The sequence below is a fragment of the Anabrus simplex genome, chromosome 1 (assembly GCF_040414725.1).
Source record: "Anabrus simplex isolate iqAnaSimp1 chromosome 1, ASM4041472v1, whole genome shotgun sequence".
In the NCBI taxonomy this organism is placed as follows: Eukaryota; Metazoa; Arthropoda; class Insecta; order Orthoptera; family Tettigoniidae; genus Anabrus; species Anabrus simplex.
This window is the reverse complement of record NC_090265.1, coordinates 1,491,101,474-1,491,128,627: the sequence shown is the minus strand read 5'-3', so window position 1 is coordinate 1,491,128,627 and position 27,154 is coordinate 1,491,101,474. Positions and strand designations below refer to the sequence as shown.

General features: G+C 39.1%; 1 protein-coding gene across 1 annotated transcript in view; it reads left to right on the top strand.

The window, feature by feature from the left end:
- LOC136858435 (cyclic AMP-responsive element-binding protein 3-like protein 3) overlaps positions 1–27,154 on the top strand; it is a 117,173-nt gene that overhangs the window by 46,619 nt on the left and 43,400 nt on the right. The window contains exon 3 of the mRNA XM_067137977.2: positions 2,388–2,708. Within this exon, the coding sequence (XP_066994078.2) occupies positions 2,388–2,708 (321 nt within the window). The remainder of the gene's footprint in view (positions 1–2,387; positions 2,709–27,154) is intronic.

The following is a 27,154-nucleotide window of genomic DNA, read 5'->3' as shown; positions in this document are numbered from 1 at the left end:
TTAAGAGACAAGGACAATATTCTGTGAGAGTAGAATGAAGAAACTTATGCATTTAATGCGGAGCATTATCTTCGTCTCGGTCTATTATACACCTCACCTCGCCTCACTTCTCTGAAGCACAGCAACGGGCAGCGGTTTATGCTAATTTAGATATGCCCTATATACTCTGTCTCTGGCAATTATCAATGATGATGTTTGTCTTGAAATGAAGCTACTACTATTTATACAACATCGAATGTCATGATTACCAAATTGTGTTGTAAAATTTGCTTGTGTTCTTTTTGACGAGTGTAATAGTGCAAAGAGTAGCCCGCCTGGTGGCCATGATCGTTAAGGCGCTGAAGTCTAAAAACGGTCAAACACCGAGGTTAGCCGGTTCGAGTCCCGTTGGTCGAAAAAATTTTCACCATCAGAATGTTGGCCGGCAAGGTAGGGGAGGTGGTGGTATACAATTTCTAATCAGTAGATTGCGTGCCAAAAGCCTGGATTAAATTCCAAACCTCTCCGCAGTGCTCATATGAAGGGAGGGCATATGACGCTGTTGATGGTGATTCGTCCGTCGGATGGGGACGTTAAGCCTTGAGCAGACCCCTTGGTGCTATTCGACAGGAGTAGGCTATGTGCCGGCACCGGGTTTCACCCTCTCCCTACTATCATATATCACGTCATTCATTTCATCTCTCATTAACTCCTCTGATGAGGTTGACGTCAGGAAGGGCATCCGGTCATAAAAAACCGCCACGACAAATTCATCTCACCTCATACCCGACCCCGTAGGGAAACGGGACAAGGGTTGGACAAACAACAAACAATAGTGCAAAGAGTTCGTCATAAGACTAAGAATTTCTTTTCATGTAGGCTCTTAACCCCGTGACTGGGCTTGACACCTAAAGGCACTTACAAACTTATTGGGTGGGACACCTTTAGGCGTTTTTGGAATTCAAATGCATTCCTAAGGTGCAATAGGCATCTGGCTATTTATAATCACTTCTTTCATGTATCTGGTTGTTTTTGAACCTCTTTTGTGTGTAATAGGTTTGAATACTCTCATCCTTTAATGGATTCTGTGACTCATGTCAAGTGCGCGCCGAAATGGCAATAATGTGTCCTGTACGACGTAGCCTCGCCAGGTGTTTTATGCGCACCCTGGGTATTCATTCATGTAATAGGCAATTTCTTATATATTTTCTTGTCTGTGGACACATCCATCCTGTCAGATATCAGTGGGTGCTAGAAACTATTGATAGTACAATGGAACATATCTTGGACTGAAAAGACACTGATCTCTTATCCGTGAATATTAAATGGCAAAATTTTATTAGTGATGCCACGGATAGATCTGGAGTGGCCAACGTGATGGAAAAAGACTTCTGGGCAGACGTAGATAAAATGCTGTACTGTCTCATCGTTACATCTCTGTTAAATCCCTCTGTTATTATGGTAGCATGGTATGTGTGCATATTTGAGAACTCTTCTTCCTGTGTATTTTATAACAATGAAAATAATAATTATTAATATTATAATGAAATCATTGCAATACCTGCTGCCTCTGTGGATCAGTGGTAGTGTCGGCCTCCAGATCCCAAGATAGCGGGTTCACACCCGGCAGAGGTAGTCGGATTTTTGATGGACGGAAAAAAGTCCATTCGACACCCCATGTTGTACGATGTCGGCTTGTAAAAGATCTAAAGATCTTTGGTGGGACATTTGGTATTTATCCGACAAAAAAATTAAATCTCAGCCATAGACACCAAAGAGAGATTCGGTTTACTCTGCCATCTAGTAGGCCTCGAGTAAAATGGAACGTCGAAACTGGCGAGCAGACAGTAAATTAAAGTGTTTGCACACGGTAGCTGAGGCCATACAATTATTATTATTATTATTATTATTATTATTATTATTATTATTATTATTATTATTATTATTATTATTATTATTATTATTATTATTATTATTATTATTATTATTATTTATTGCAATACCACATCTAATTGAAATTATAATTGATTTTCAAATTCAATTAAGTAAAGGTAATTGATTACGAGTAATATTAAGTAATGCAGTCAGTTGCATCCTCTTGTCGGGTGATCTTATCTGCCACAAGCTACCGTGCACGATAGCTCAAATGCCAGTTGCGTTCAATAATTAGTTCCTAGCTGATTGGCACTATGCGACTATTCACCCAGTTGAGGGGTTAATAACAAGATCATACAGTATTTGGACATTTGTGTAACGGTTTTCTATTTTGGGAAGAACTTGTCATTAGAATTTTACGTTTTGCATCAAAGAAGATAAAACAACCTGAATATAGCAGATACCCCAAGTCTACGTAATAAATTACTTTATATTTAATTTGAAATGATGATGTTTCTTTTATTCTTTTCCAGATGTGCTGACTGTACCTAACCAGGTTGAATCACTGAATCTGCAGAATGTTCTAAACAAGACCTCTACTTCAGTTATTACTCCTATTCGTCAGGTGATCCGTGTCACTCCAGTGACAGGCAACCCACGATCACTCTTGTTGCCCGTTAATCTGAAAGACGTTAAAGACATTAAAACCATAAAAATTATTAACACAAGAACTCCTAAGCTTTGTAGTAATGCTGGAACATTACGTTCAAAGCCTGTGTTCATGAAGGACAGTGGTATTCAGCAAGAAACGAGTGATGAGTCCAGTTCTCAATATCCAAGACTGCAGTTAACATGTAAGTAATTAATGGGTCATAGGAAAGTAATTGTGTTTGAGTGACTGAGAAACCTCTATTAAGATGTTTCTGTATTTAATCTTCTTCTTTTTCTTCTTAAACCATCGTTAGTTGTCCAGGTGTGGTACGAGCTCCCTCCATCTTGACCTAGCGTAGCTCACTTCTTTTACTAAAGTGTCCCAGACTTGTTCTCTCCCTGCTGTACATACTTCTTCAATAAATCAACTCACTTTCTTTTTGGTCTTCCCATTTCTCGTTCAAATTCTCCCTCCTTGCAGTTCTGTTCACTGGCATCCTCTTGATTTGTCCAAACCTTTTCAGTCTTGATTCCTGGATCTTGCTGAGGAATCTCCTATTCCCACTTACTCTCTAAACTTCTTGTTAATTTCAGCTGCCTGGAGTTTAGAATTATCCCAATTGGTCATTGTGGTGATTTCAAGGCCATATGTAAGAGCCAGGCAGTCATCTTTATTTCCAGAGGTACCTTGTTCGTCCCACAGCAACCACCTTACTTGATGGTAGAATTGTCACCTTGTTGATTCGATTGATCACGTCATGTTTTGCCAGGTTGTCTTTTGAGACAAGGCTGCCCAAGTACTTGAAATCTGGGTTGCTGTCTAGCTTTAGTTCATTGAGAATGGCAAGTGGTCGATCTCTTTCATTCTGCAATGCTATCCCTACTTGTGTCAAAAATGTGAAAAAATCTGCAGTTGCTAAGATTGGCCTTTACAGTCGCTTAAGATCTCACAAAAACTAAGTTCTTCAGGAAGACGATCATACTCTTGAATGAGGGATAACCCATCATCATCCCTACTATCTTTGTCTTACTGATGTGTTGGCCCTTAGTTCTTAAACTCATTACTCTAGCTTTCCAGTCTCTCTTCCAATTTCTCTTCTGATTCATTTCAGATGGCATAGTCATCTGCAAACATAAAGGCTTGTAGGTTACCATGTTCTTTTCTTTTAACACTTTGAAGATGAGCGATGTACGTAGTTTGTAACGTTCCGTGGGGGGCGAGCGACATACGCATCAAATTCTAGTCCATATATATCCTCTTCAACGTACTACAAATGTCAACAGAGTGCTGGGACACATTCCGCAGTGCTTGTAGTTAATTAAAAAACACCAGGTAGCAGCACATCATTGGAACCTAATTCTGTTATGATACTAAGATGGTACTACCGAGGCAGCTTCATAGCTGCACGGTCTCGCATGGCTGACGAATGAGTGAATTGTAAATGCATGGTTGCTCGGTGTGATCATGGTCTCAAGATGTCTAAACCACCAAGAACTGGAGATTTTATTGAATAATCTTTCTTCAGAACTCTACGACAACGATTCGGATGAAAAATCAAAGATAATGGTTGGTAAATTCATAATTTCTTACTTTACCCTGTCAATTTTAGCTATAATCACACTTGTTCCCACGTTTATTTTAATTTTATCTAGTATATGGATGCTTACATACTCATTTTTTTCAATTTTAGATGAGTCTATAGTTGGCCTTGGAAAGCATCTTGGGATGGGTGTGTTGAAATATGTGCTAACTCCCATGTGGGGCCATATGTAGCTACAAGCCACTCCCCAAGAAATAGACAGTGGTTATCTTATGATGACAGACAGCCTCAGCATTCTGTGTTTGATGAAATATCCGGGGTACAAATTCCAATTGACGAATCTTCAACAGCAATGGACCCCTTCACATATTTCTTCAGTGATTTGTTCAGAACAATCATGACAGAAACTAATCGTTATGTCAGGCAGTCAGTTGACAAGTAATGTGCAGAAGGCAAATTGAAAGTGAATTCTGTGTGGAATAAATGGACTTGTGTAAAATAATATGAACTCTACAAATTCTTTGCCATAGTTTTACACATATCTTGTGAAGAAGCTGATATTGAAATATTATTGGACAAATAATCCTGTACTACAGACAAGTTTTGCTTGTAAATTGATGTCGCAAGATTATCAGTCCTTGGCATGCTGCATATTGTTGACAATAAGACCTTTGTTCTTCGGACTGAAACTGACCATGACCCTCTGTACGAGGTTAAGCCATTCTTTGACAGATTTGTGAACCATCTTGTCAACTTTCTTTCCATTGGAGAATCTTACAGTTGTTGAAGGAATATGTCCATTTAGAGGGAGAATAAGTTTCTAAGTTTACATGAAAAACTTGCACATGCTGTCTACAATTTGTTGGATTTTACATGTAAGCATCTGTTTCCGCCAGTGTGGTTTTCTCCTGACCCTGTCTACCCAGTTACACCACTATGATCCTCATCACCTCATCTGACAGTAGTATGCTAAGCTTGGGGGCAGGCATATACTTCCTACCATATCACTTCTTTTCAATTTTCCCAGCTGTTTCTTTCTCTTCTTAGAAGTAACAGCATGCCAGAGGCAATGTAGCTTGAGTTGATCACCATGCGGGAAGTGTGATCTTTGGGGGCCTCCCCAAAGAAAATCTCCATCCAGAAATATGTACTCGAATACTTCATGGCCTACTGCCTACCACCTGTATTAGTCCAATGACAAGTCTGCACAGGTTCTTCATATTTTTGTGTGGTCTGTCACAATGTCCCAAAACAAGTTGTACTTCCTCTTAAAACAATCACCACCACACTGTCCCGAAACAGCTTGTTTTAGATCCTAGACATGTTCAATAACATTTTCTGCAAACCAAGGTCACTTTAGTAAGGCGATATTTGTATTGGAAGAAAGATCCTATATGAGGATGAATTCTTCTCCAAAATGCCACAGATACAACTCGCAGTGGGTTTGAAGATGTTGCCTTAAATGACCAAGAGAAGCACTTGGCAACCATATAATGTCATTAAAAAACAGCACCATTATTCCACCTAGCTATGCTCGTACTTCTCAAGACTTGCAGCATTTCTAGTTTATTTGAACTTGTTATTGATAATGTCTGTGTATCGTCCCTGGAAAGGCAAGGTATCATAAGCACCATTTTCGCCAAACTGCACATTCTGGCAAAGTATCGCCAATGTCAAGTGAATCTAGAGGGTAAAAACAAAGTAAAAAAATAAATTATTGTAACCACCATCAGTAATGTACAGAACACTAGGTTACCATAAGCACCGAGTTAAAATCTTGTCATTTGCGTACAGATTATTGTAAGAGACTAGTTTTAATTCTGAAGGTAACATGAGATGCGCGAGTTTCATTGTTCGTGATTGTTGTTAGTCATTGCTGTAGTATATGTTTTATAACTGCCTCAAATCAGTTTGTCACATGAAACAAAAGGCAAAGTCTGCTGGCAGCCGTATCACACATTGATTGACAGCTAGTATACTAGCGGAATACAGAAGAGGGGCGGGAAGGGAAGAGAAGGGGCTGCTTCGTCTGATTCTGACTGAGCAAGTATGGTCAGTAGCTAAACAAATCAGTTCATTGTCAGTACATATTCCTACCGTTCGTGCATGAAGTGAATTATGTCGCTGAAAATTCTATACTGAAGTTTGCAACAACAATAGGACAAACACGAGAGATTTTTAAGTGTTCGTAGTTTTATGAATAAGGAAACAGAGGACAGAGAGAATAAAAGACAAGAACAGTATAGAAAGGAGTTGTTGAAAGTACAAGAAAAAAATAGCTGATGCAACAAAAGTGTTGTAGAAGATGGTCAAGAGGATTTGAACTGAGCAAGTTGGCCATGCAGTTATAGTCACGCAGCTGTGAGTTTGCATTCGGGAGAGAGTCAGTTTGAATCCCACAGTCAGCAACTCCGAAGATGGTTTTCCGTGGTTTTCCATTTTCACACCAGGCAAATGCTGGGGCTGTACCTTAATTATGGCTACAACTGCTACCTTCCCAATCCTAGCCCTTTTCCATCCTTCCATTGCCAAAAGCCTCCAGTGTGTTAATGTGATGTTAAACAAGTAGCAAAAAAAAAAAAAATTAATAGAACAGAGACAGCACAAGACTTCATTTGTTACACCAGGAAAAGCACGGAAAGGAAAAAAGCGTGTAATGGATTTTTGAGATTTTGAAGCACAATCCATGTATTTGACATTCTTTAGAAAACAAGTCCATCAATATCTACATTACGACCTGTCTCAAGAGAGAGGATTGGTTTCTAGGAAGATTGTATCAGTTCAAGAAATATTGTAAGAATTGCAGTAGGCTTAAACTGGAAGAATATTAGAAATATTAGAAGGGTTTCAATCGAGGTCGCCTACATGCATCAACTCAAAAGATCTGCACCAGACCTCTCTTGAGGCCACACGCTATGATATGACGGTAGTTATCTTGAGTAAATTTGTGAGTGAGTTTTTACAGAAACTGTGTACTTCTGACAACTGGTATATATATATCGTATGGTTGTACAAGTACACAAAAGTTGACAAATAATCAAATGGAAATATCCAAATTTGACAACCATTCCAGAGCACATGGTGTCACTTGGTGTAGAGTCTTCAGACCACTGTCAAATGCACGAAGTGGGCACTCTTGAACAATATGTTGTATGGTTTGGTCCTCCACTCCACAGTCACAGGCAGCAGATGTACGGAAACCCCATTTTCTTTAAGGTGTGACCACATCTCCCTTCACCCGTTCTAATGCAGTTCAGCTTCGACCAGGTTTGGCGTGGTAGTTGGAATCCCTCTACCTTCTTTGTAGGATCTTCAACCAGGTGAGCATTGTTGGGTGGATGTTCGTTCCAACGTTGTTGCTACTTGTAGGTCATGTTGAAAGAATTGACACCTTCTAAATCAACCCAGGGTGGCTTGCGTGATTTCAAACGTGTTGTTGGTGGATCTTGCAGGGCATCATACAACGGAGAGTTCTTATGAGAGGTGGTCTTCTTGAGCAAGCTTACCTTAGTTGCTTTCCTCCTTAGATCTTGCGGAGCGATATTAGCTAGGACTGGTAGTCACTGCGTGGGAGTAGATCTAACAGTACCAGTGATAACCCTCATGGTCTCATTGAGTTGCACATCAATCTTAGAGGTATGAGCGCTGTTTTCCCATACAGGGGCACAATATTCACCAGCAGAATACAAAAGAGCGAGTGCAGCAGAACGTAGAGTATTAGCGTTTGCAGCCCAGCTGCTTCCGGCAATATTGCGGAGTAGATTCACTCTTGAGCCAAGTTTCCTCGATAACTTGATTCACTGTTGTTTGAATGCCAAGGACCGATCCAGAGTGATTCCAAGATATATTGGATTGTAGTTATGGGGTAATTCGATTCTGTCAAAAGTTGCATGTAGCTTCCTTTGGGCTTCTTTATTATTTAGATGGAATGCAGTAACCTCAGTCTTGTGTTCAGTTGAAGTCTCCATGTGTGGAAGTAATCACTCAATTTCGCCAGATCACTAGTTAGAACATTCTCACAGTTCATGAAATCTTTACTCTGGGTAATTAATGCTAGGTCGTCTGCATACTGAATTTTCATGGAATCTGTGTGAGGCATGTCATGGATATACAGGTTAAACAAAATGGGGGCCAGAACTGATTCCTGAGGTAGGCCATTGTTTAGAATCCTCCACCTGCTACCTTGCCCATTCAGGAACACCTTAAAGCGCCTGTTAGAAAGCATGTTTTTCATTAAAAGTGCCAACTTTTGACATGGGATGATTTCAATAAAGTTGGACATCAAGCCCTCCCTCCATACGGTGTCGTAAGTTGCTGTAAGATCCACGAAAACTGCAGCTGATTTGAGACCTTGTTGAAATCCAGCTTCTACTACAGTTGTCAATGTTAAGACCTCATCACAGCAACTCCGATGTTTCCTAAAGCCACCTTGTTCGATCGGGATGATTTGATCAATGGTGATATCCAACAAGACGATTAGCAGGGGACACAAGACAGGGTGCTGAGGTATTTCTAAACACATTTCTAAATGAATTTTTTAAATTGCACTAAAATGAATATGTCTAGAATGTTCCACAACGAGTATCTAAACCTTACTTCGTCATCATCATCGACCAATTCCAGTTTCCCAGGTATTTAAACCTTACTTAAGACTCAGAACACAGTGATCTAAAGGAGGAGTGATATAAATGTTCCTTTCAAAATATTGTACTGTAATCATTGTAATTTCCACTTTCATTCTCTTATTGTAGTGTAGTAAGTAGTGATTGGCGATACTCTCGAGACTGATGTCACAGATCTCGAGACTCTCGCGAGAATCTCGAGACCGATTCTGCTGTGTTGCAATCTGTGCCACATCCCAGTAACTACAAATGTAAACTTTATAGTATACCATAAGCAGTTATTGCATGAAATAATGTTTTCATATGGAAACATGTGAGCCGATGAATTGTGTCAAATGCCTGGAAAAGTACTACATGTTCAGTAATGGCCCCCTTAATACCATTGACGAAAGTGAAAACAGAATGTCAATATCTTAAACTGTTCACGACTTATTTGAGGTGGACATCTTAGCTGAATAATCCTGTATAATTTGTGAATAACTGCAGGTAGTATGTACACCTACCTGGATACTAGAGGCGCGAATTATTTGAAGTTGAGGCGGGGCAAGATGTGCATGGCTGCATATGCAACCACCATTACACATGAGTGGAACGTGTAATCTAAAGTGCCTGATTTGCTCCAATTCTTTTGACAGGGGTGATGGGCAACGCTCTCGAGACCGATTCTTCTGTGCTGCTAGCTGTGCGACATCCCAGTAACTACGAGCATAAGCTTGATAGTATATCATCAGCAGTTCTCATTTGGAAACGTGTGTGCCGATAAATTTTGTCAAAAGCCTGGAGAAAAACTGCATGTTGAACTATGAGCCCCTTAATACCATAAACGATAGTGATAATAGAATGTCAGTATATTGAATGGTTCAAGAGTTATTTCAGATGGACATATTAGCTGAATAACCCTTACGTTATACTTTGTTAATAACTGTAGACAGGATGTACACCTGCCTGGATACCTCGCAGTTGTTGTCTGTAGGGTAGCTTCTTGTGGTGCAGACCAAGCCGGAGGTGTTCTCTGACAATTGGTGGTGGTTATTTTTTAAGAGGAAGTACAACTAGGCAACCATCCTCTATACAACACTAATCAGAGTGAAAAAATGGAAGGGATTCGACACTTCAAAAAAAATGAAGCTGTCGACCAAAGGAAGACAAGGGCTACGAAGGGCGTGAAAATGAGAAACGCCCTAGGCCTCAAGTGCTGTAATACTGTCAGGGTCAGAAAAGAACAAGACTTGACCGAGGGAGGTCGGACGGGGTAGATGAAAGTGATGAGCCTGGCTCAAGTAAGTGGAAGCAATATCATGACTTAGCCGAGGGCCCTGTGGTTGCCAAACCACGCTCCCAAGTTAAGAACCACTTTTAGTCGCCTCTTACGACAGGCAGGGGATACCGTGGGTATTATTTTACCGCTCCCACCCACAGGGGTTTTTTGTGACAATTCCTCTTCACAGATATTATGCATTTTTAAGCAGTAGCAGCGATTGGGAATTAGAAGTGAGGGGGCAAAAACTGCACAGACAACAAAAAGTACCCGGGATTGTGTGATAATGCGACGGGGGGGGTACATAAAAGTGAAAAAAAAAAAATCTACAAAATGGTAAGTTTTTGAAGCTCTCTGAGCGAATTTTGACAGAAAGCTAATAGTTTACGAACTTAAGTGTAATTATAAGAGTTTATTTTTAATTCAGTACTATACAATAAAACTTTCATCAAAGGAACAATTACACATGTATTACAATTTAATAGAAATAAGGTGTGATAAAATAATTAAAATAATTTATTAATTGACTACATACTAAGAACAGACACTAAAGAGACTCATACTGACGAATGCGCACGGCAAGCAGGTGAATCATACCTCAGTGTCCATAACTTTGGCAAATAAAAGACTGCTACCCTTCCTCACAGCACATGCAAATGCAAAGTCTTCACTACTTGCTGTGGCGCTGTACAAATCGGTTAGCCACGACAAACGACATTTTGTGCATATTTCTGCCAAAATTATTATAATAATAATTTAAGAAAATAGAGTAAGAGCTGAAAAGACAACAGGGCTTGAATAAATTGCTTTTATACAATAATTACCAGTTTCAACCGGCTAAAATGGAATACAAATGCAATTATTCCTCCCTCCCCTATCGCCGGTACTGTTTTTAAGTGCCGGATCATTCCAGAAGTATTTCTGCTGACGTATTTTACTCCTTTTGAATAAACAACACAGCTGGCTATGCTATGTGGCATCTCTTCAAAATAACGTACATCCATGACTTACGTTGCCTTTCAGACATCGTCTTAAAGTTGTCGCGTACAATTAGACACAATTACACATTGCACTGTGATATACCGAAGTACCTAATTGATGCGAATACTCTATGACGTAAGGAATTATTTCCTTCGTCACCAAAATATTGGTAAACACAAACAGTGGTCATATGATATTGAATGTTGGGTCTGATGACGATGTACACCTACTTGTCAAAAGAACTGGAGGAAACTCAGGCATTTTAGATTACACGTTCCACTCGTGCGTAATGGTGGTTGCATACACAGCAAGGCGCATCTTGTCCTGTCTCGAGTTAGAATAATGCATGTCTCTAGCATCCAGGTAGGAGTATCTACAGTAGCCGTCAGTTTTTGTACTTAGCCTGTTCATTCGTGTACTCACTGCTGCATACAATGCCAGAATGCTTATCCTTTATAATTATGTTATACTGCATTAAAATAGACCTCTGTAGAAATGAAACAAATGAACGCCCTAGCTGGTGTTTTTTTTTTTTACACGTATTGACGGCCTGGAGAAGGCCCTTGGTTGGTTATTCGCATACTCGGCACAAACAACATTAAGCTTAGGCTCCCTGTGGGCCTACGACATGCTGCTCGCCACACAGTGCGGGGAAAATGCTCTCAAGATCCCTCTTGAGAAATTTCGAGAAATCTTGAGACCTCATCTCAGACTGCCCATCACTATAGTAAGTCAATTTTCCTATTGTTTTTATGGACATTTCTTAATAAGTTACAATTATTTAAGAAAATCTCTTATTATCATGCCTTTCATTCCTGCAAACTAATCCCTCCAAAATATTTTAAGTACTACAAAAGTTATTGTAAGAGGACCACTTTGTTGAACAAAGCACTCAACAGTGACTGGCAAAGAATCATAAGCGGAATTCAGAACTTCAAAAGGAGTTCTTTTTCGCTATGACTGAATATATACGAAACCTAATATGACAATAAGGTGGAAAATTCAATCAAATCAGTCGACAATCAATCAACATTGATCTGCATTTAGGGCAGTCGCCCAGGTGGCAGATTTCTTACGTGTTTTTTTCCAGGCTTTTCTTAAATGATTGCAAAGAATTTGGAATTTGGAAACAAATATTTGCCCCAGATTGTTCTCTTGAATTCCAACTTTTATCTTCATATTGTGATCTTTCCTACTTTTAGAGACAACACTCAAACTTATTCTTCTACTAATGTCATTCCACGCCATCTCTCCGCTGACAGCTCGGAAAATACCACTTAGTGAAGCAGCTAGTCTCCTTTCTCCCAAGTCTTCCCAGCTCAAACTTTGCAACATTTTTGTAATGCTGCTTTTCTTTGAATTTTTTCCAGTTCTCAAATCAAGTAATCTTGGTGAGGGTCCCATACACTTTAGTTGGGGTCCTGGGGGCCTGAGTTCCTGGAAGTGAGCTGGATGCAAGCACCCTGCTGAGTTAGAGAGTTCTAAGTGATACTTGTTTCATATGGAGAAGTTGCCACGCCACTTTTTTCCACATTCTCTTTAGTCTTTACCCTTCTTCATGTCATGTTTAATAGACCATTTGGCACCTACGTCCACAGCAGACTTAGTAAATCCTATAAGCCGCTAATGGACAGCAGGCTGCCGCTGGAGAGTAATAGTGGTGTGATGCGAGGTCTTCATGTTTCGTCATCAATTTGTCCCATCTAACACAGTCAAGAGCCTTCTCAAGATCAATAAATACAGCATAAACTTTCCTGTTTTTCTCTCTATGTACCCCTCTCCTATCACCCTCAGTAGCCCAGTGGCATCTCTCGTTCCAACTCATCACCAGAAACCAAACTGTTCTTCACCTATAAAGTTATTCAGCTTTCCATATATCCTTCTGTTGAGTGTCCGCAGTAAAACTTTGGCTGCATGTGAAATTAGACTCAACGTCCTATGTTCTTCACATTTTTTGCTGTTCTTTTCCTTTTCCATAGGGATTAAGATGATTTCACTGAAGTCCTTTGGCGATTTTCCCGTCATGTATATCTGATTACATAATCCAATGAACTCCTTTCTTCCTTCGTTATTTAACGCTTTTAACAGTTCAACAGGAATCTCATCTATTCCCATTGCAATTCTATTTTCATCTCGTTCAGTGATGCTTCAATCTTTCTTCTCAGTATGGTTTCCCCTTTATCATCCCCTTTAACCATATCTTCCTCCTCTAATTCAAGTTGTTCTTCATTTGGTCGGTTGTCCCATTCTATGTATTCTTCCCATCTTTTCATTATTTCTTGGGGTTCATATATCATTGTGCCATCTGTAGCCTCTATTTCCTTATTGCTGTAGTTCCTTCTCTTTTCTTTGAATATTTGTTGCTTCTTTGTACATCAAGTCATATTTTCCTTCTTTCTCCAGTTGCTCTATCTCATCACACTTTTCTGACAACCATTTCTTCTTTGCTTTTTTTGTTTCTCTTCTTAATTCATCATTTAACTTCCTGCAGTAACACTTTCCTTCTTTATTTACTGTTTCCCATCCATGGTTCATGGTGTGGGTTACTGTAGTCATGTCCTAGTTTGTGAACCATGGGCAACAGTTGAGTGGCCTAGTAAGTGGTCCTAAGAGTCGGGATACCAGTTGCTATGGAATTGGGAGTGGGCATCTCGGACATATTCTGAGTCATGGCCCTCCTTATGCTCAGGCGGCTAGTACTATACAATCCACCGGTGGTCCATAACCCGTTAGAGAAGAGATCCTCACTTGGACTATGCGCAAGTAGGGTAGCATCCTATCCTTGTTGACCCTGACCACGATGTCACTCAATGTTTCATAAAACTTGTCAACTTCATCCTAATTCCTCCAACTGCCAAATCTACCCACATCATTCGCTCTTTTATGTGCCTAACAGAAATTAAGCAAGCCTCAGACCTATGGGAGTAACTGAGTCCCACTCCCACTTGACAGGCGAGGGACTCCTTGCAAACAACTTGGTGAACGAAATGGAATTTGATGGGGGAGCTATCAGTATTAATGGGGATTATGGAAGAAAGTAGAACTGGCTGAGTCAGCAAAGAGGATGCATCTGGATGTGCTAGGAGTAAGTGATATTCGGGTAAGGGGAGATAACGAGGAAGAAATAAGAGATTTTAAATTGTACTTGACGGGAGTTAGAAAGGGAAGGGCAGAGTCTGGGGTAGGGCTGTTTATCAGGAATACCATTGCACGCAACATAATTTCTGTTACGCACGTAAATGAGCTAATGATGTGGGTAGATTTGGCAGTTGGAGGAATTAGGACGAGAATTGTCTCAGTGTATTCACCCTGTGAGGGTGCAGATGAGGATGAAGTTGACAAGTTTTATGAAGCATTGCGTGACATCGTGGTCTGGGTCAACAACAAGGATAGGATGCTACCGTACTTGCGCATAGTCCAAGTGAGGATCTCTCTTCTAACGGGTTATGGACAGTGCTAGCACACCTACCGATGCTGGCTAGTGCATACCGTGGAGGCCACTGTGTAGGCTAATTGTAGCCACTGGCAGTGCCAGTGCACTATGAGAGACTTTGTCTCATTACCAAAAATTTATGCCTGCTTGGCCATCGCACTAGCCAGCGTCGGTAGGTGTGCTAGTTACCAACTGATGAGCCCAGCCTAGCACACGGGGGCGAAACCCTGGCATCCAGGCATGAGTTAACTGGAAAATTTATGATGTCCAATAACGGACGATTTATATTGGTATTATTAAAGAATAGTTTCACTGATATAATCATTCTTATTCATTAGAACCGTGGTATTTCCTTTATCTGCCTTTGTAACTATTATGTCATTATTTTTAATTTTTTCTTTCAATTTTAAAATGTGTTTAGTTGGGATGTTGGGTTTTTATCGCATGTTTTGTTTTTTCTGAATTGACCCTGTAGCTTTTTCTTTATTTCATATCTGATTTCATCTCATTTTTCATAGGGTAATTAGCTGATGGCCAATTCTGATTCTGAATGGTGGACCACTTCAATTGAATTCTTTTGTAATTTCACCATAGATATTTGAAGTCGGTACGGAACCAGAATGAAATTTATTGTAATAATAATGCTAACCAGGCATATAAAAATGCAAATTTGTTTCTAAATATTAAAATCAGAGTTGGTGAAATCAGCAAAGACATTCTTTTTAAAACAGTGCCTCAGAAATAACTTACCCCCCAAAAAATTTTAAATGCCAATCTCAACAAATACAAAAGTACAAATTGGTAATGAAAAACTCAATCCAAAGTTAACACGTTACGTATAAGTAGAGAAATTAAGTTTCCTTATGCTGAAACGACAGAGTATCTTTCCGTATAAAAAGATCCCCTCTACAAAGTGCCAACAGTCTCCTTGAGGGTGGATGAGCGGGTAGAGGTTAGGGCACTCCATTATCCTTGGGACAGGGAATGGTCCCAAAAGGCGGAAGAATCTACAACTGGTCAACAGCATTAGGATGCGGAAAGCAACGGAAAACCACTGCATTTAAGATCCTGAAGGATATCCCTTTAAGTTCATATGGCATGGCTCTGTTTACATGTTACAAATCTCATGTTATGGTCCTATTGAAATGTACTTAAAGTCAAATAATGATACTAGATTATGAATTCCACCTGTATTATTATTATTATTATTATTATTATTATTATTATTATTTGACTTTATGGCTCTGTTTAACGTAAAATTATTATCCGGAGTTTCTATTCCCCCATTCGGATCAGCAGGCGGGGGAATGCTTTGAATGCTGCTATAACTAGAAAGCTTGGCAGTTTTGGAAAGATCAAAGTGTACGACGACAAAGTTCAAATTGAAGGACATCCGAAGATGCTTTCCATGCTGCTGCAGCATCATGTTCAGAGCTGGGTATGTGGACCGCCAACCTCCGCTTGGAGAAGGCGCCTCAATAAGAATATGCTGAAACCCGTCCCAAATAAAATGAATATGTGATGACTTTATAATTATCACTATTTCTTGTATTGAATAGGTGGATCCCCATACCTATAAATTTTGAATGTAAAACTATGACACTCATTTAGCAGCTCCTCTTTCCTTAGTCCCATTGGAATGGGATTCTTTTCGAAAACATGTTAACCTGAGACTATTTCAAATCATTTTTTAAAAAACACAACTCTGAATAAAAAGCTAATAAATTTGAAAACCAACAATTTGGCACCTTTTTCAAAAAGCATTCACACTCCCCAACATTAACAACAATTCAACCATGATTTTCATTCACCAGTTATGAATCTCACAAATTTAAATTTGAATGAGATTGACTTAGATATCATCAGCAAAGGACCTAAACATAACTGGGTTAATGTTCCTAACAAAAGTAACATAGTCAGCACCGTAGCAGAATCAGAATTGGCCATCAGCAAATTACTACCCTGTAAAAAACGAGATGAAATCAGATATGAAATAAAGAAAAAACTGCAGAATTCGTTCACAGAAAAACATGCAAAAACCCAACATCCCAACTAAAAATATTTTAAAATTGAAATAAAAATAAAAAATAGCGATGTAATAGTTACAAAAGCAGATAAGAGAAACACCCTGGTTTTAATAAGAATGATTATATCAGTAAAACAGAACTTTTCTGATAAGAGTTTCTCCGTCATAACTAAAGATCCCACCAATGAAATTAAAAAAAGCCCCAGCACACTGGGGCGAAACTCTGGCAACCAGGAATGAGTTAGGTGGAAAATTATAATGTCCAATAAGGGACCAACTATATTGGTATTATAGATGTACTCATTCGGAACAAATATTTCAGGTTCCCGATGGGAATCAATATCTTTATCATTACGAATATGTACACCGACATTCCAAGAGCTGAAACCATTAACCTAGTTAAAAACAACCTAAACAAACATAACCTTTTGAGTAAACTTGAAATAGAAGAATTTTTACATATTCTGAAGTTCGTACAATTAATAACACAGTTTATCTGCAGAAAACACTCCTTACGGGATCACATATTTCTGGAATTTTGGCAGGAATTTATATTGACAATCTGGAAAAAACCAAGATACTGTACTCAATACTTTACCAGCTTTCTTCCATTGGTCGATATACGTAGATGACATTTTCTCCATTATTGATCAACGTATCACTGACAGTACAACCATCTTTAATAAGGTAAACACTTGTGACCTTACACAAAATTATCAGTTGAATCTGAAACAGATAGATCCTTAAATTTTCTAGATATTAAAATCAGGAGAAGCAAAAACCATCTAAAATTTGAAATCTTCAGAAAACCCAGCCAGCAGCCAACATGATCAGACAAGATTGGCTTCCACAAAAAGGCCTCTATTTATAGCATGATATATAGAGCCTTGAACATTCCAATGTCCAAGAAAGCTTATAAGAAAGAAATTAACACAATCCACACTTTAACACATCTAAGTGGGTCTAACAGCAACTTCGTTGACAGAATTCTCAATAAGATAAAAAATAAATTCACCACCACACTTAAAAGCAAAAGAATGAGAATACTGATTTTGTCACCTTCACTTTCAACAGCAATAACATACACCAAATCTTAAACATTAAAAAAAAAAAAAAAAAAAAAACAGAACCTCAATGTCGCCTTCAGAATCAACAACACTACTTCCAAACCTTTCTATAACACACACACGTAACAAATCCGACAAACATTTGCAATCAGGGGTATACAAATTGACGTGTAACAAGTGCAACGCCAGCTATATCGGACAAACTGGAGAAATTTTCATATCCGCTACAAAGAACATGTTAATGCAGCTAAATACAAAAGATTTTCCGCCATGAGTGAACACATCAACGAACACAATCGCTCATTCTCCAGCAAAGTTAAAGATCTAAATATCCTACATATAACCAAAAAGGGAACTGTATTAAACATTTGGAAAACATTTACATAAAAATCATATCCCATCTATAATCTTAACAAAATCCAAGAAAAAGTGAACATCCTGGTTGACACAATAATCAAGAAAATTTTTAAGCAAAGCTCAATTAAATCTGTCTCAACACACATTACTGGTTCCACTTGGACATTGACTTGTTTGAGTTTTTAACGCAACATGAATGCACATTTTATCTTATTATTATTATTATCATAATCATCATAAGTGTTTTATTTGTCCTGTCAATTTTTGTGAAATCTCTTAGCTGAAGATGTTCCATAATTGGAACGGAACATGTTCTATTTAATATTATTATACTCAGAGATTAAGCTGGATTATGTTATGTAAATAATAAACTAGCTATAAGAAACTGACAAGTATTGGAAGGTGGAAATCCTCTTGTAACAACCTTAGTTGAGGTTAAAGATAGTATGAGGAGTCGCAAAATATTACTCAAGTCCTCTTTCCTCCAGCCCTATGCTTGTGTAGACAAGGTTGGATCGGAATAAGACTTTGTCTTATTTTCAAAAATTGATGCCTGCTTGGTCATCAGATGAGACAAAGTCTCTCATAGTGCATTGGCATTGCTGGTGGCTCCAAGTAGCCTACGCAGTGGCCTCCACGGTATGCACTAGCCATGCGTCTTGGTAGGTGTGCTATTTACCAACTGATGAGCCCAACTTAGCACACTGGGGTGAAACGCTGGCAACCAGGAATGAATGAGCTGGAAAATTTATAATGTCCAATAATGGACCAACTATATTGGTATTAGTCACCACTATACCATCGATCAGCCCTTCTGTTCTCACTCCATGTATCCATGAAGAAGACGTGCTTGTCGATAGCGTTGACGGTTGGGTTGTTGTCTACCGCTGACTGGAATTGCTCGCAGAACCGGGACCATTTTTCAATTTTAATTTTAAATTCTGATTTAAATTTCGTCTGCAGATTTAAATTCTGATATCAATTTCGTTTCATGGTCTCCAAAATCCTATGCGTCTGGATGATGCTGTTCCTTTTGCCATATCATCCAATAAGAATCTTCTTGATTTCCTTGTATGCATTGGCAGTCACCGCTATACCATCGATCAGCTCCTTCAGTTCTCCCTCCAGATATCCACAAGGGAAGACTTGCTTGTCGGTAGCGGTGATGGTTCCGTTGTTGTTTACCGCTGACTGGAATTGCTCCCAGGACCGGGACCAGTTTTCTACATCTCCTACGAATGGTACTAGTTTGATAGTGTCGGTAATTTTACAGAGTACGTGATGGATAAGTGCGATGGTCCATGTACTGCGGATGAAGTTCTGGAACGGTCAAGATTCATATTTCCAAGCGATTCAGGTAGTTTGTCACAAATACTTGCGTCAAATGTATTTTTCATACTATGACGTCAGCGTTACATTAGGCGTCTGATAGAGGTTTATGAATGCCATTGCCAAAGGAAACGAGTTGATCAAAGGTCTCTTGCAGTCTCATCCAGTTATATTAGTGATCTATTTCTGCATCTGATGCTGTCTTATTCATTACTGAATTTGGTTAGGTTCGTTCGCATTGTCTTTCGTTTCCTCTTCATCAACATTAATGCCTTGTCTCATTTCTTGTCTGCCATAATCGAGAAATATCATTTTAAAAAGACTGCACAGATTTAGGATCTTTTCATTTCCGACTAAACAGTGTTCCGTTGCTTACTGGTTTGAGACGGCAAGGGGAGTTCTGTCGGTTACGTTGCTATAGGTATCCGATATGTAGCAGCACTAGTCACATTCACATGTACATTCTTAGATTACTGTAGCACTCATTGTATCTACGTAAACAAGATGGCTTCTCTTTCCATACAAGAGGCCACAGGGGCTCTGAACTTTGGAGCGTGGGTTGGTGACCAAGGGGCCCTTAGCCGAGTCCTGGCATTGTTTGGGGGGGGGGGGGGGATAGTCGGCTGTTGACACTGCTCTTGCATTATCATAGTTATAAAGTAGTTAAAACCTATCAAAATAGTTTAATTTTGTGTGTGTGTAATCCATTTGGTGCTAATTACCGTATATATTGGTGTTTAGTGCTTGTTGGTAGAAATTGGGAGTAGTGATATTTATTTGAATTTTATATCAAGTAGTTCATTTGGTGTTGAGTGGATTAGGAGGGGAGGGGATCAAATGAGGTGGGTAGGGTTGAGGCTCTGGTCATGGGGGATTCCATCGTTAGACACGTGGGGAAAGTGTGTGGAGGAAAGGGTACCAGGGTAGAGTGTTATCCAGGAATTAGGTTGAGGCAGATGTTGAGGAAAGTAGGAGAGGGAGGAGGGGAAGGAGAAGGTGGTAGTGTTTCACGTTGGTACCAACAACGTAAGGCAAGCTGATATAAGTACCAACATAGTTGGAGATGTGTGGGATCTGGTAAATGCAGTACGGGTGAAGTTTAAGAAAGCGGAGATTGTTATTAGTGGAATACTGTGTAGAAGGGATACTGACTGGAGGATGATTGGGGATTTAAATGAGACTATGGAGTGGGTATGTGGGAAACTGGGAGTGAAATTTCTAGATCCTAATGGGTGGGTAGGAGATAGGGATCTGCGCTCAGATGGCCTTCATTTAAACCGCAGTGGTACGTATAAGTTAGGAAATTTGTTTGGAAGGGTAATAGGGAGGTACATTCAGGGAAACGGGATGGCCTAGGGAGCGGTGATAAGGGAACAGGGAACTGGAAATCAAGTAGGGATGACATTAAATTGTTAGTGTTGAACTGTAGAAGTATTGTAAGGAAAGGAATAGAATTAAGTAATTTAATAGATATATATTTACCAGATATTGTAATAGGAGTTGAATCATGGCTGAGAAATGATATAATGGATGCAGAAATTTTCTCACGGCACTGGAGTGTGTATCGTGGGGAGGGGGAGTGTTCATTTTGGTGAAAGAAGAATTTGTAAGCTACGAAAAAGTTAAAGATGAGACACATGAAATTCTAGGTGTAAGGCTTATTTCTAAAGATAATAGGCAACTTGTTATATTTGGAGTGTACAGATCGGGAAAGGGTAGCACTGACGCGGATTCGGAATTATTTGATAGGATAGTCAGCTATGTGGGAAACGACATGGAAAGAAATGTGATTGTAGCGGGAGATCTGAATTTGCCAGATGTCAGTTGGGAAGGAAATGCGAACGACAGGAAGCATGACCAACAAATGGCAAATAAGTTAATATGGGAAGGACAGCTGATTCAGAAAGTGATGGAACCAACCAGAGAGAAATATATCCTGGATGTGGTGCTGATAAAACCAGATGAGCTCTATAGGGAAACTGAAGTAATAGATGGTATTAGTGATCATGAAGCTGTTTTTGTGGTAGTTAAAAATAAATGTGATAGAAAGGAAGGTCTTAAAAGTAGGACTGTTAGGCAGTACCATATGGCTGATAAAGCAGGCATGAGGCAGTTTCTAAAAAGTAATTATGATCGGTGGAAAACGGTAAATAAAACTATAAACAGACTCTGGGATGGGTTTAAAGAAATTGTTGAGGAATGAGAAAACAGGTTTGTACCATTAAGGGTGGTAAGGAATTGTAAAGACCCACCTTATTATAATAGAGAAATAAAGAGACGAAGAAAGAGGTGCAGACTGGAAAGAAATAGTTAGAAATGGCTGTGGAAGTAAGGAGAAATTGAAGGAACTTACTAGAAAATTGAATCTAGCAAGGAAGGCAGCTAAGGATAACATGATGGCAAGCATAATTGGCAGTCATACGAATTTTAGTGAAAAATGGAAGGGTATGTATAGGTATTTTAAGGCAGAAACAGGTTCCAAGGAATAATTAATGAACAAGGGGAGTGTGTATGTGAGGATCTTCAAAAGGCAGAAGTATTGAGTCAGCAGTATGTAAAGATTGTTGGTTACAAGGATAATGTCGAGATAGAGGAGGTGACTAAAGCCAAAGAAGTAATAAAATTTACATATGATAACAATGACATTTACAATAAGATACAAAAGTTGAAAACTAGAAAAGCAGCTGTAATTGATCAGATTTGTGGGGATATACTAAAGACAATGGGTTGGGATATAGTACCATATCTGAAGTACTTATTTGATTATTGTTTGGTCGGAGGAGCTATACCAGATGAATGGAGAGTTGCTATAGTAGCCCCTGTGTACAAAGGAAAGGGTGATAGACATAAAGCTGAAAATTACAGGCCAGTAAGTTTGACATGCATTGTATGTAAGCTTTGGGAAGGCATTCTTTCTGATTATATTAGACATGTTTGCGAAATTAATAACTGGTTCGATAGAAGGCAATTCATTTTAGGAAAGGTTATTCCACTGAAGCTCAACTTGTAGGATTCCAGCAAGATATAGCAGATATCTCGGATTCTGGAGGTCAAATGGACTGTATCGCGATTGACCTGTCCAAAGCATTTGATAGGGTGGATCATGGGAGACTACTGGCAAAAATGAGTACAATTGGACTAGACAAAAGAGTGACTGAATGGGTTGCTATAATTCTAGAAAATAGATCTCAGAGAATTAGGGTAGGTGATGCTTTATCTGACCCTGTAATAATTAAGAGGGGAATTCCTCAAGGCAGTATTATCGGACCTTTATGTTTTCTTATATATATAAATGGTATGAGTAAAGGAGTGGAATTGGAGGTAAGGCTTTTTGCAGATGATGTTCTCTATAGAGTGATAAATAAGTTACAAGATTGTGAGCAACTGCAGCGTGACCTCGAAAATGTTGTGAGATGGACAGCAGGCAATGGTATGATGATAAACGGGGTTAAAAGTCGGGTTGTGAGTTTCACAAATAGGAAAAGTCCTCTCAGTTTTAATTACTGCGTTGATGGGGTGAAAGTTCCTTTTGGGGATCATTGTAAGTATCTAGATGTTAATATAAGGAAAGATCTTCATTGGGGTAATCACATAAATGGGATTGTAAATAAAGGGTACAGATCTCTGCACATGGTTATGAGGGTGTTTAGGGGTTGTAGTAAGGATGTAAAGGAGAGGGCATATAAGTCTCTGGTAAGACCCCAACTAGAGTATGGTTCCAGTGTATGGGACCCTCACCAGGATTACCTGATTCAAGAACTGGAAAAAATCCAAAGAAAAGCAGCTCGATTTGTTCTGGGTGATTTCCGACAAAAGAGTAGCGTTACAAAAATGTTGCAATGTTTGGGTTGGGAAGAATTGAGAGAAAGAAGAGCTGCTCGACTAAGTGGTATGTTCCGAGCTGTCGGCGGAGAGTTGGCGTGGAATGACATTAGTAGACGAATAAGTTTGAATGGCGTTTATAAAAGTAGGAAAGATCACAATATGCAGATAAAGTTGGAATTCAAGAGGACAAACTGGGGCAAATATTCATTTATAGGAAGGGGAGTTAGGGATTGGAATAACTTACCAAGGGAGATGTTCAATAAATTTCCAATTTCTTTGTAATCATTTAGGAAAGGGCTAGGAAAGCAACAGATAGGAAATCTGCCACCTGGGCGACTGCCCTAAATGCAGATCAGTATTGATTGATTGATATACATTTTTTAGGTTAAGTAGGCTAGCTAGGAATACTTTGTTTTGATTTTAGTTTTAGGAAATTATATATTTTTTAAACATTTAAATATCTAGTTTTGTTGGTATAATACTTACACAGACAGATTCATCATAAGGAGTTCTAACTTCTGCAGCTTTTACATTCGAGCAGGTAATAGAGACTGTATGTTCGGATAAATATCCGTTCAAACCACTGCGAAGGTAATAATTTATTCAATTAAATATCACTATAAGCCTGTAAACATCGATTTAAAAAAGAAGTTTTAGAGAATACATGGTATTTGACTGGAGAATTATTCAACAGTCTTTGGATTGTTGATGATTGTTTACTGCATTCCGATGAGATCAAAGAGTAGAGGGTAGCTGAGTAAACAAATACATAATCAGCTGATTACTGTATTCCAATAATTTGTATTTTCAAGTCCCCGGCATACTTCGTACTATGCACCTTCAATTAATTATTCATTGACTGAAAGTTAATAATCAAATTCCTATATCCCAATAATTGCAAGCCCCTGGCGTAGATTCGACAAAAGTTTTTTTAAGAAATGATTGTAGTTAACCTCTTATTTTTCATCATTTAAGGGACACTTTTTTTTCTCTATCCCACGTAGTAGGGAAAATATTAGTAATCCACAAGCTGCAAAAATAACATAACCACATTTCAGTTAAGAACTGTAGTGTAGATATGGTATATTAGGTAGTATCTTGCCTGATATATTTGTGTGTATCTTTGTGTACGGTAAGTCTCTCAGTCCTTCAACATTTAAATCGAATTCCAGTTTTCATTTCTATTAAAGGATAGTAGGATAAAATAGTACTAATAATCTGTCTACGCATTTAGCTTTGTTGGTGATCTTTGAGTAGTTCTTGCGACTTGCAAATTTCACACTTTAATTTCCATTTCTTTTTGTGCTTAGTAATAACCTGTTGTAATTATAATATGTCTGAACATAATTTAAAATTATTGTGATGTATTGTAGTATTTTATTAGAAATTAGTGTGCATATTCTGTTACAGTGAAATATTTATGTAGTACAGTAGTAGTATCTGTAGTAACTTTTTTACTAGAATTCTGTTGTAGTGAAATGAAATGGCGTATGGCTTTTAGTGCCGGGAGTGTCTGAGGACAAGTTCGGCTTGCCAGGTGCAGATCTTTTGATTTGACACCCGTAGGCAACCTGCGAGTCTTGATGTGGATGAAATGATGAAGACGACACATATACCCAGTCCCCCGTGCCAGCGAAATTAACGAATTATGGTTAAAATTCCCAACCCTGCAGGGAATCAAACCCGGGACCCCTGTGACCAAAGGCCAGCACACTAACCATTTAGCCATGGAGCCGGACTCTATTGTAGTAATTACGGTAGTCTTAACTGAAGTTTAGAATTGTGTAATTCTTGTGTATTCCTTTCGGTATTCAGTAATTAACGGCAGTTTTCATCCTCTTAAGGTGTTGTAGGATCAAAATTTAGTACAACTGAGTAGTATTATAGTGTAGTAGTAGGCTATATTAATTACCCTCTTGATGTGATCTTTGTGTACTATCCTAGAAATATTTCTTTCATTTTTATTTTTCCATTTCATTTTATTACTCCATAAAGAATGGCTAAGGAGTGCAAGTGTAGGAACTGTGGGTGTGGCCAGGCATTAAGGAGTATGAGGGAGGAGTTGGAGAGTATGAGGGGAGATAATTAGGATTCTCTCAGAGGACAGGAAGATAGTAGACCTACTTCAAACAATGTACAGGACACAGTAGATGTAAAAGAGGGATGGGAAGGAAAGGGGGGAATTGTAGAAGACAGGTGGTCTAATGTTTTAAGGGGAAGGAGGTTGCATGCTAAGGGCTCTATTCAGGATCAGAATTCAGGACAGGTGTCTGTGAGAAATCTGTATGAGTCACTGCAGGTAGAACAACAGAGGGAAAATGAGGAACTGGGGACTGTTGGTGAAAATTCTGGAAGGAGGAGGAAAGGAAAAGGTAGGAAAGGGAAATGTAGAACAGAAGATAGGAAAAGACAGGTGGAACAGGGTCATGGGTTGGAGAAAAGGGAGGAGGAAGTAGCTTCTGCAGCAGTGAGGAAAGATAATGCTGATCAGGAGGGGAGGGGATCAAATGAGGTTGGTAGGGTTGAGGCTCTGGCCATGGGGGATTCCATTGTTAGATATGTGGGGAAAGTGTGTGGAGGAAAGGGAACCAGGGTAGAGTGTTATCTAGGAATTAGGTTAAGGCACATGTTGAGGAAAGAAGAAAAGGAAGAGGGAAAGAAGAAGGTGGGAATGTTTCATGTTGATACCAATGATGTAAAGCAAGCAGGCATAAGTACCAACATAGTTAGGGATGTGTGGGATCTGGTAAATGCAGCACGGGTGAAATTTAAGGAAGCGGAGATTATCAGTGGAATATTGTGTAGGAGGGATACTGTCTGTAAGGTGATTTGGGATTAAAATGAGACTATGGAGTGGGTATGTTGGAAACTGGGAGTGAGATTTCTAGATCCTAATGTGTGGGTAGGATAGCGATCTGCACTCAGATGGCCTTCACTTAAACTGCAGTGGTAAATATAAGTTAGGTAATTTGTTTAGAAGAGTTATAAGGAGGTACATTCAGGGAAACAGGGTGGTCTAGGGAGCAGTGATAAGGATATAGGGATCAGGAAGTCGAGTAGGGATGACATAAATATGTTGAGTGCTGAACTGTAGAAATATTAAAAAGAAAGGGATATAATTAAGTAATTCAATAGATACCAGATATTGTAATAGGAGTTAAATCATGGCTGAGAAATGACATAATGGATGCAGAAATATTCTCACAGAACTGGAGTGTGTATCACAGAATAGGATAGGAGTGGTAGGTGGGGGAGTATTCATTCTGGTGAAAGAATTTGTAACCTACGAAAGTGAAAGATGACAAACATGACATTCCAGGTGTAAGGCTCATCTCTAAAGATAATAAGCAGCTTGATGTCTTTGGAGTGTACAGGCTGGGAAAGGGTAGTGCTGATGCTGATTCAGAATTACTTGGTAAGATAATTCTGGATGTGGTGATGATACAATCAGATGACTGCTATAGAGAAACCGAAGTAATAGATTGCATTAGTAATCACTAACCTGTTTTTGTCGTAGTTAAAAATAAATGTGATAGAAAGGAAGGTATTAAAATTGGGATTGCTAGGCAGTACCATATGGCTGATAAAACAGGAATGGGGGAGTTTTTAATAAGTAACTATGGTAGTTGGAAAACGGTAAATAAAAATGTAAACAGAATCTGGGATGGGTCTTGTGGGTGTGCTATTTACCAACTGATGAGCCCAACTTAGCACACTGGGGCGAAACGCTGGCAACGAGGAATGAGTTAGCTGGAAAATTTATGATGTCCAATTACGGACCATTTATATTGGTATTATAAATTTATTCATTCGGGACAAATATTTCAGGTTCCTTATGGGAATCAACATCTATATCATAAGTGGTACGTTCCAAGCTCAGTGGAGAGATGGCATAAGAAGATCCCAATATGAAGATAAAGCTGGAATTCAAGAGGACAAATTGGGGCAAATATTCGTTTATGAGAAGGGGAGTTAGGGATTGGAATATCTTACGAAGGGAGATGTTCAGTAAGTTTCCAATTTCTTTGCAATCATTTACGAAGAGGCTAGGAAAACAAGAGATATGGAATCTTCCACCTGTGCGACTGCCCCAGGTGCAGATGAGTAGTGATTGCTTCCAGTTACTTGTGCCAGGCTTCTCACTTTCACTTTAAAACAATCACCACCACCTTTCCATACAATTACTGGCCACATACACTCACATTATTAT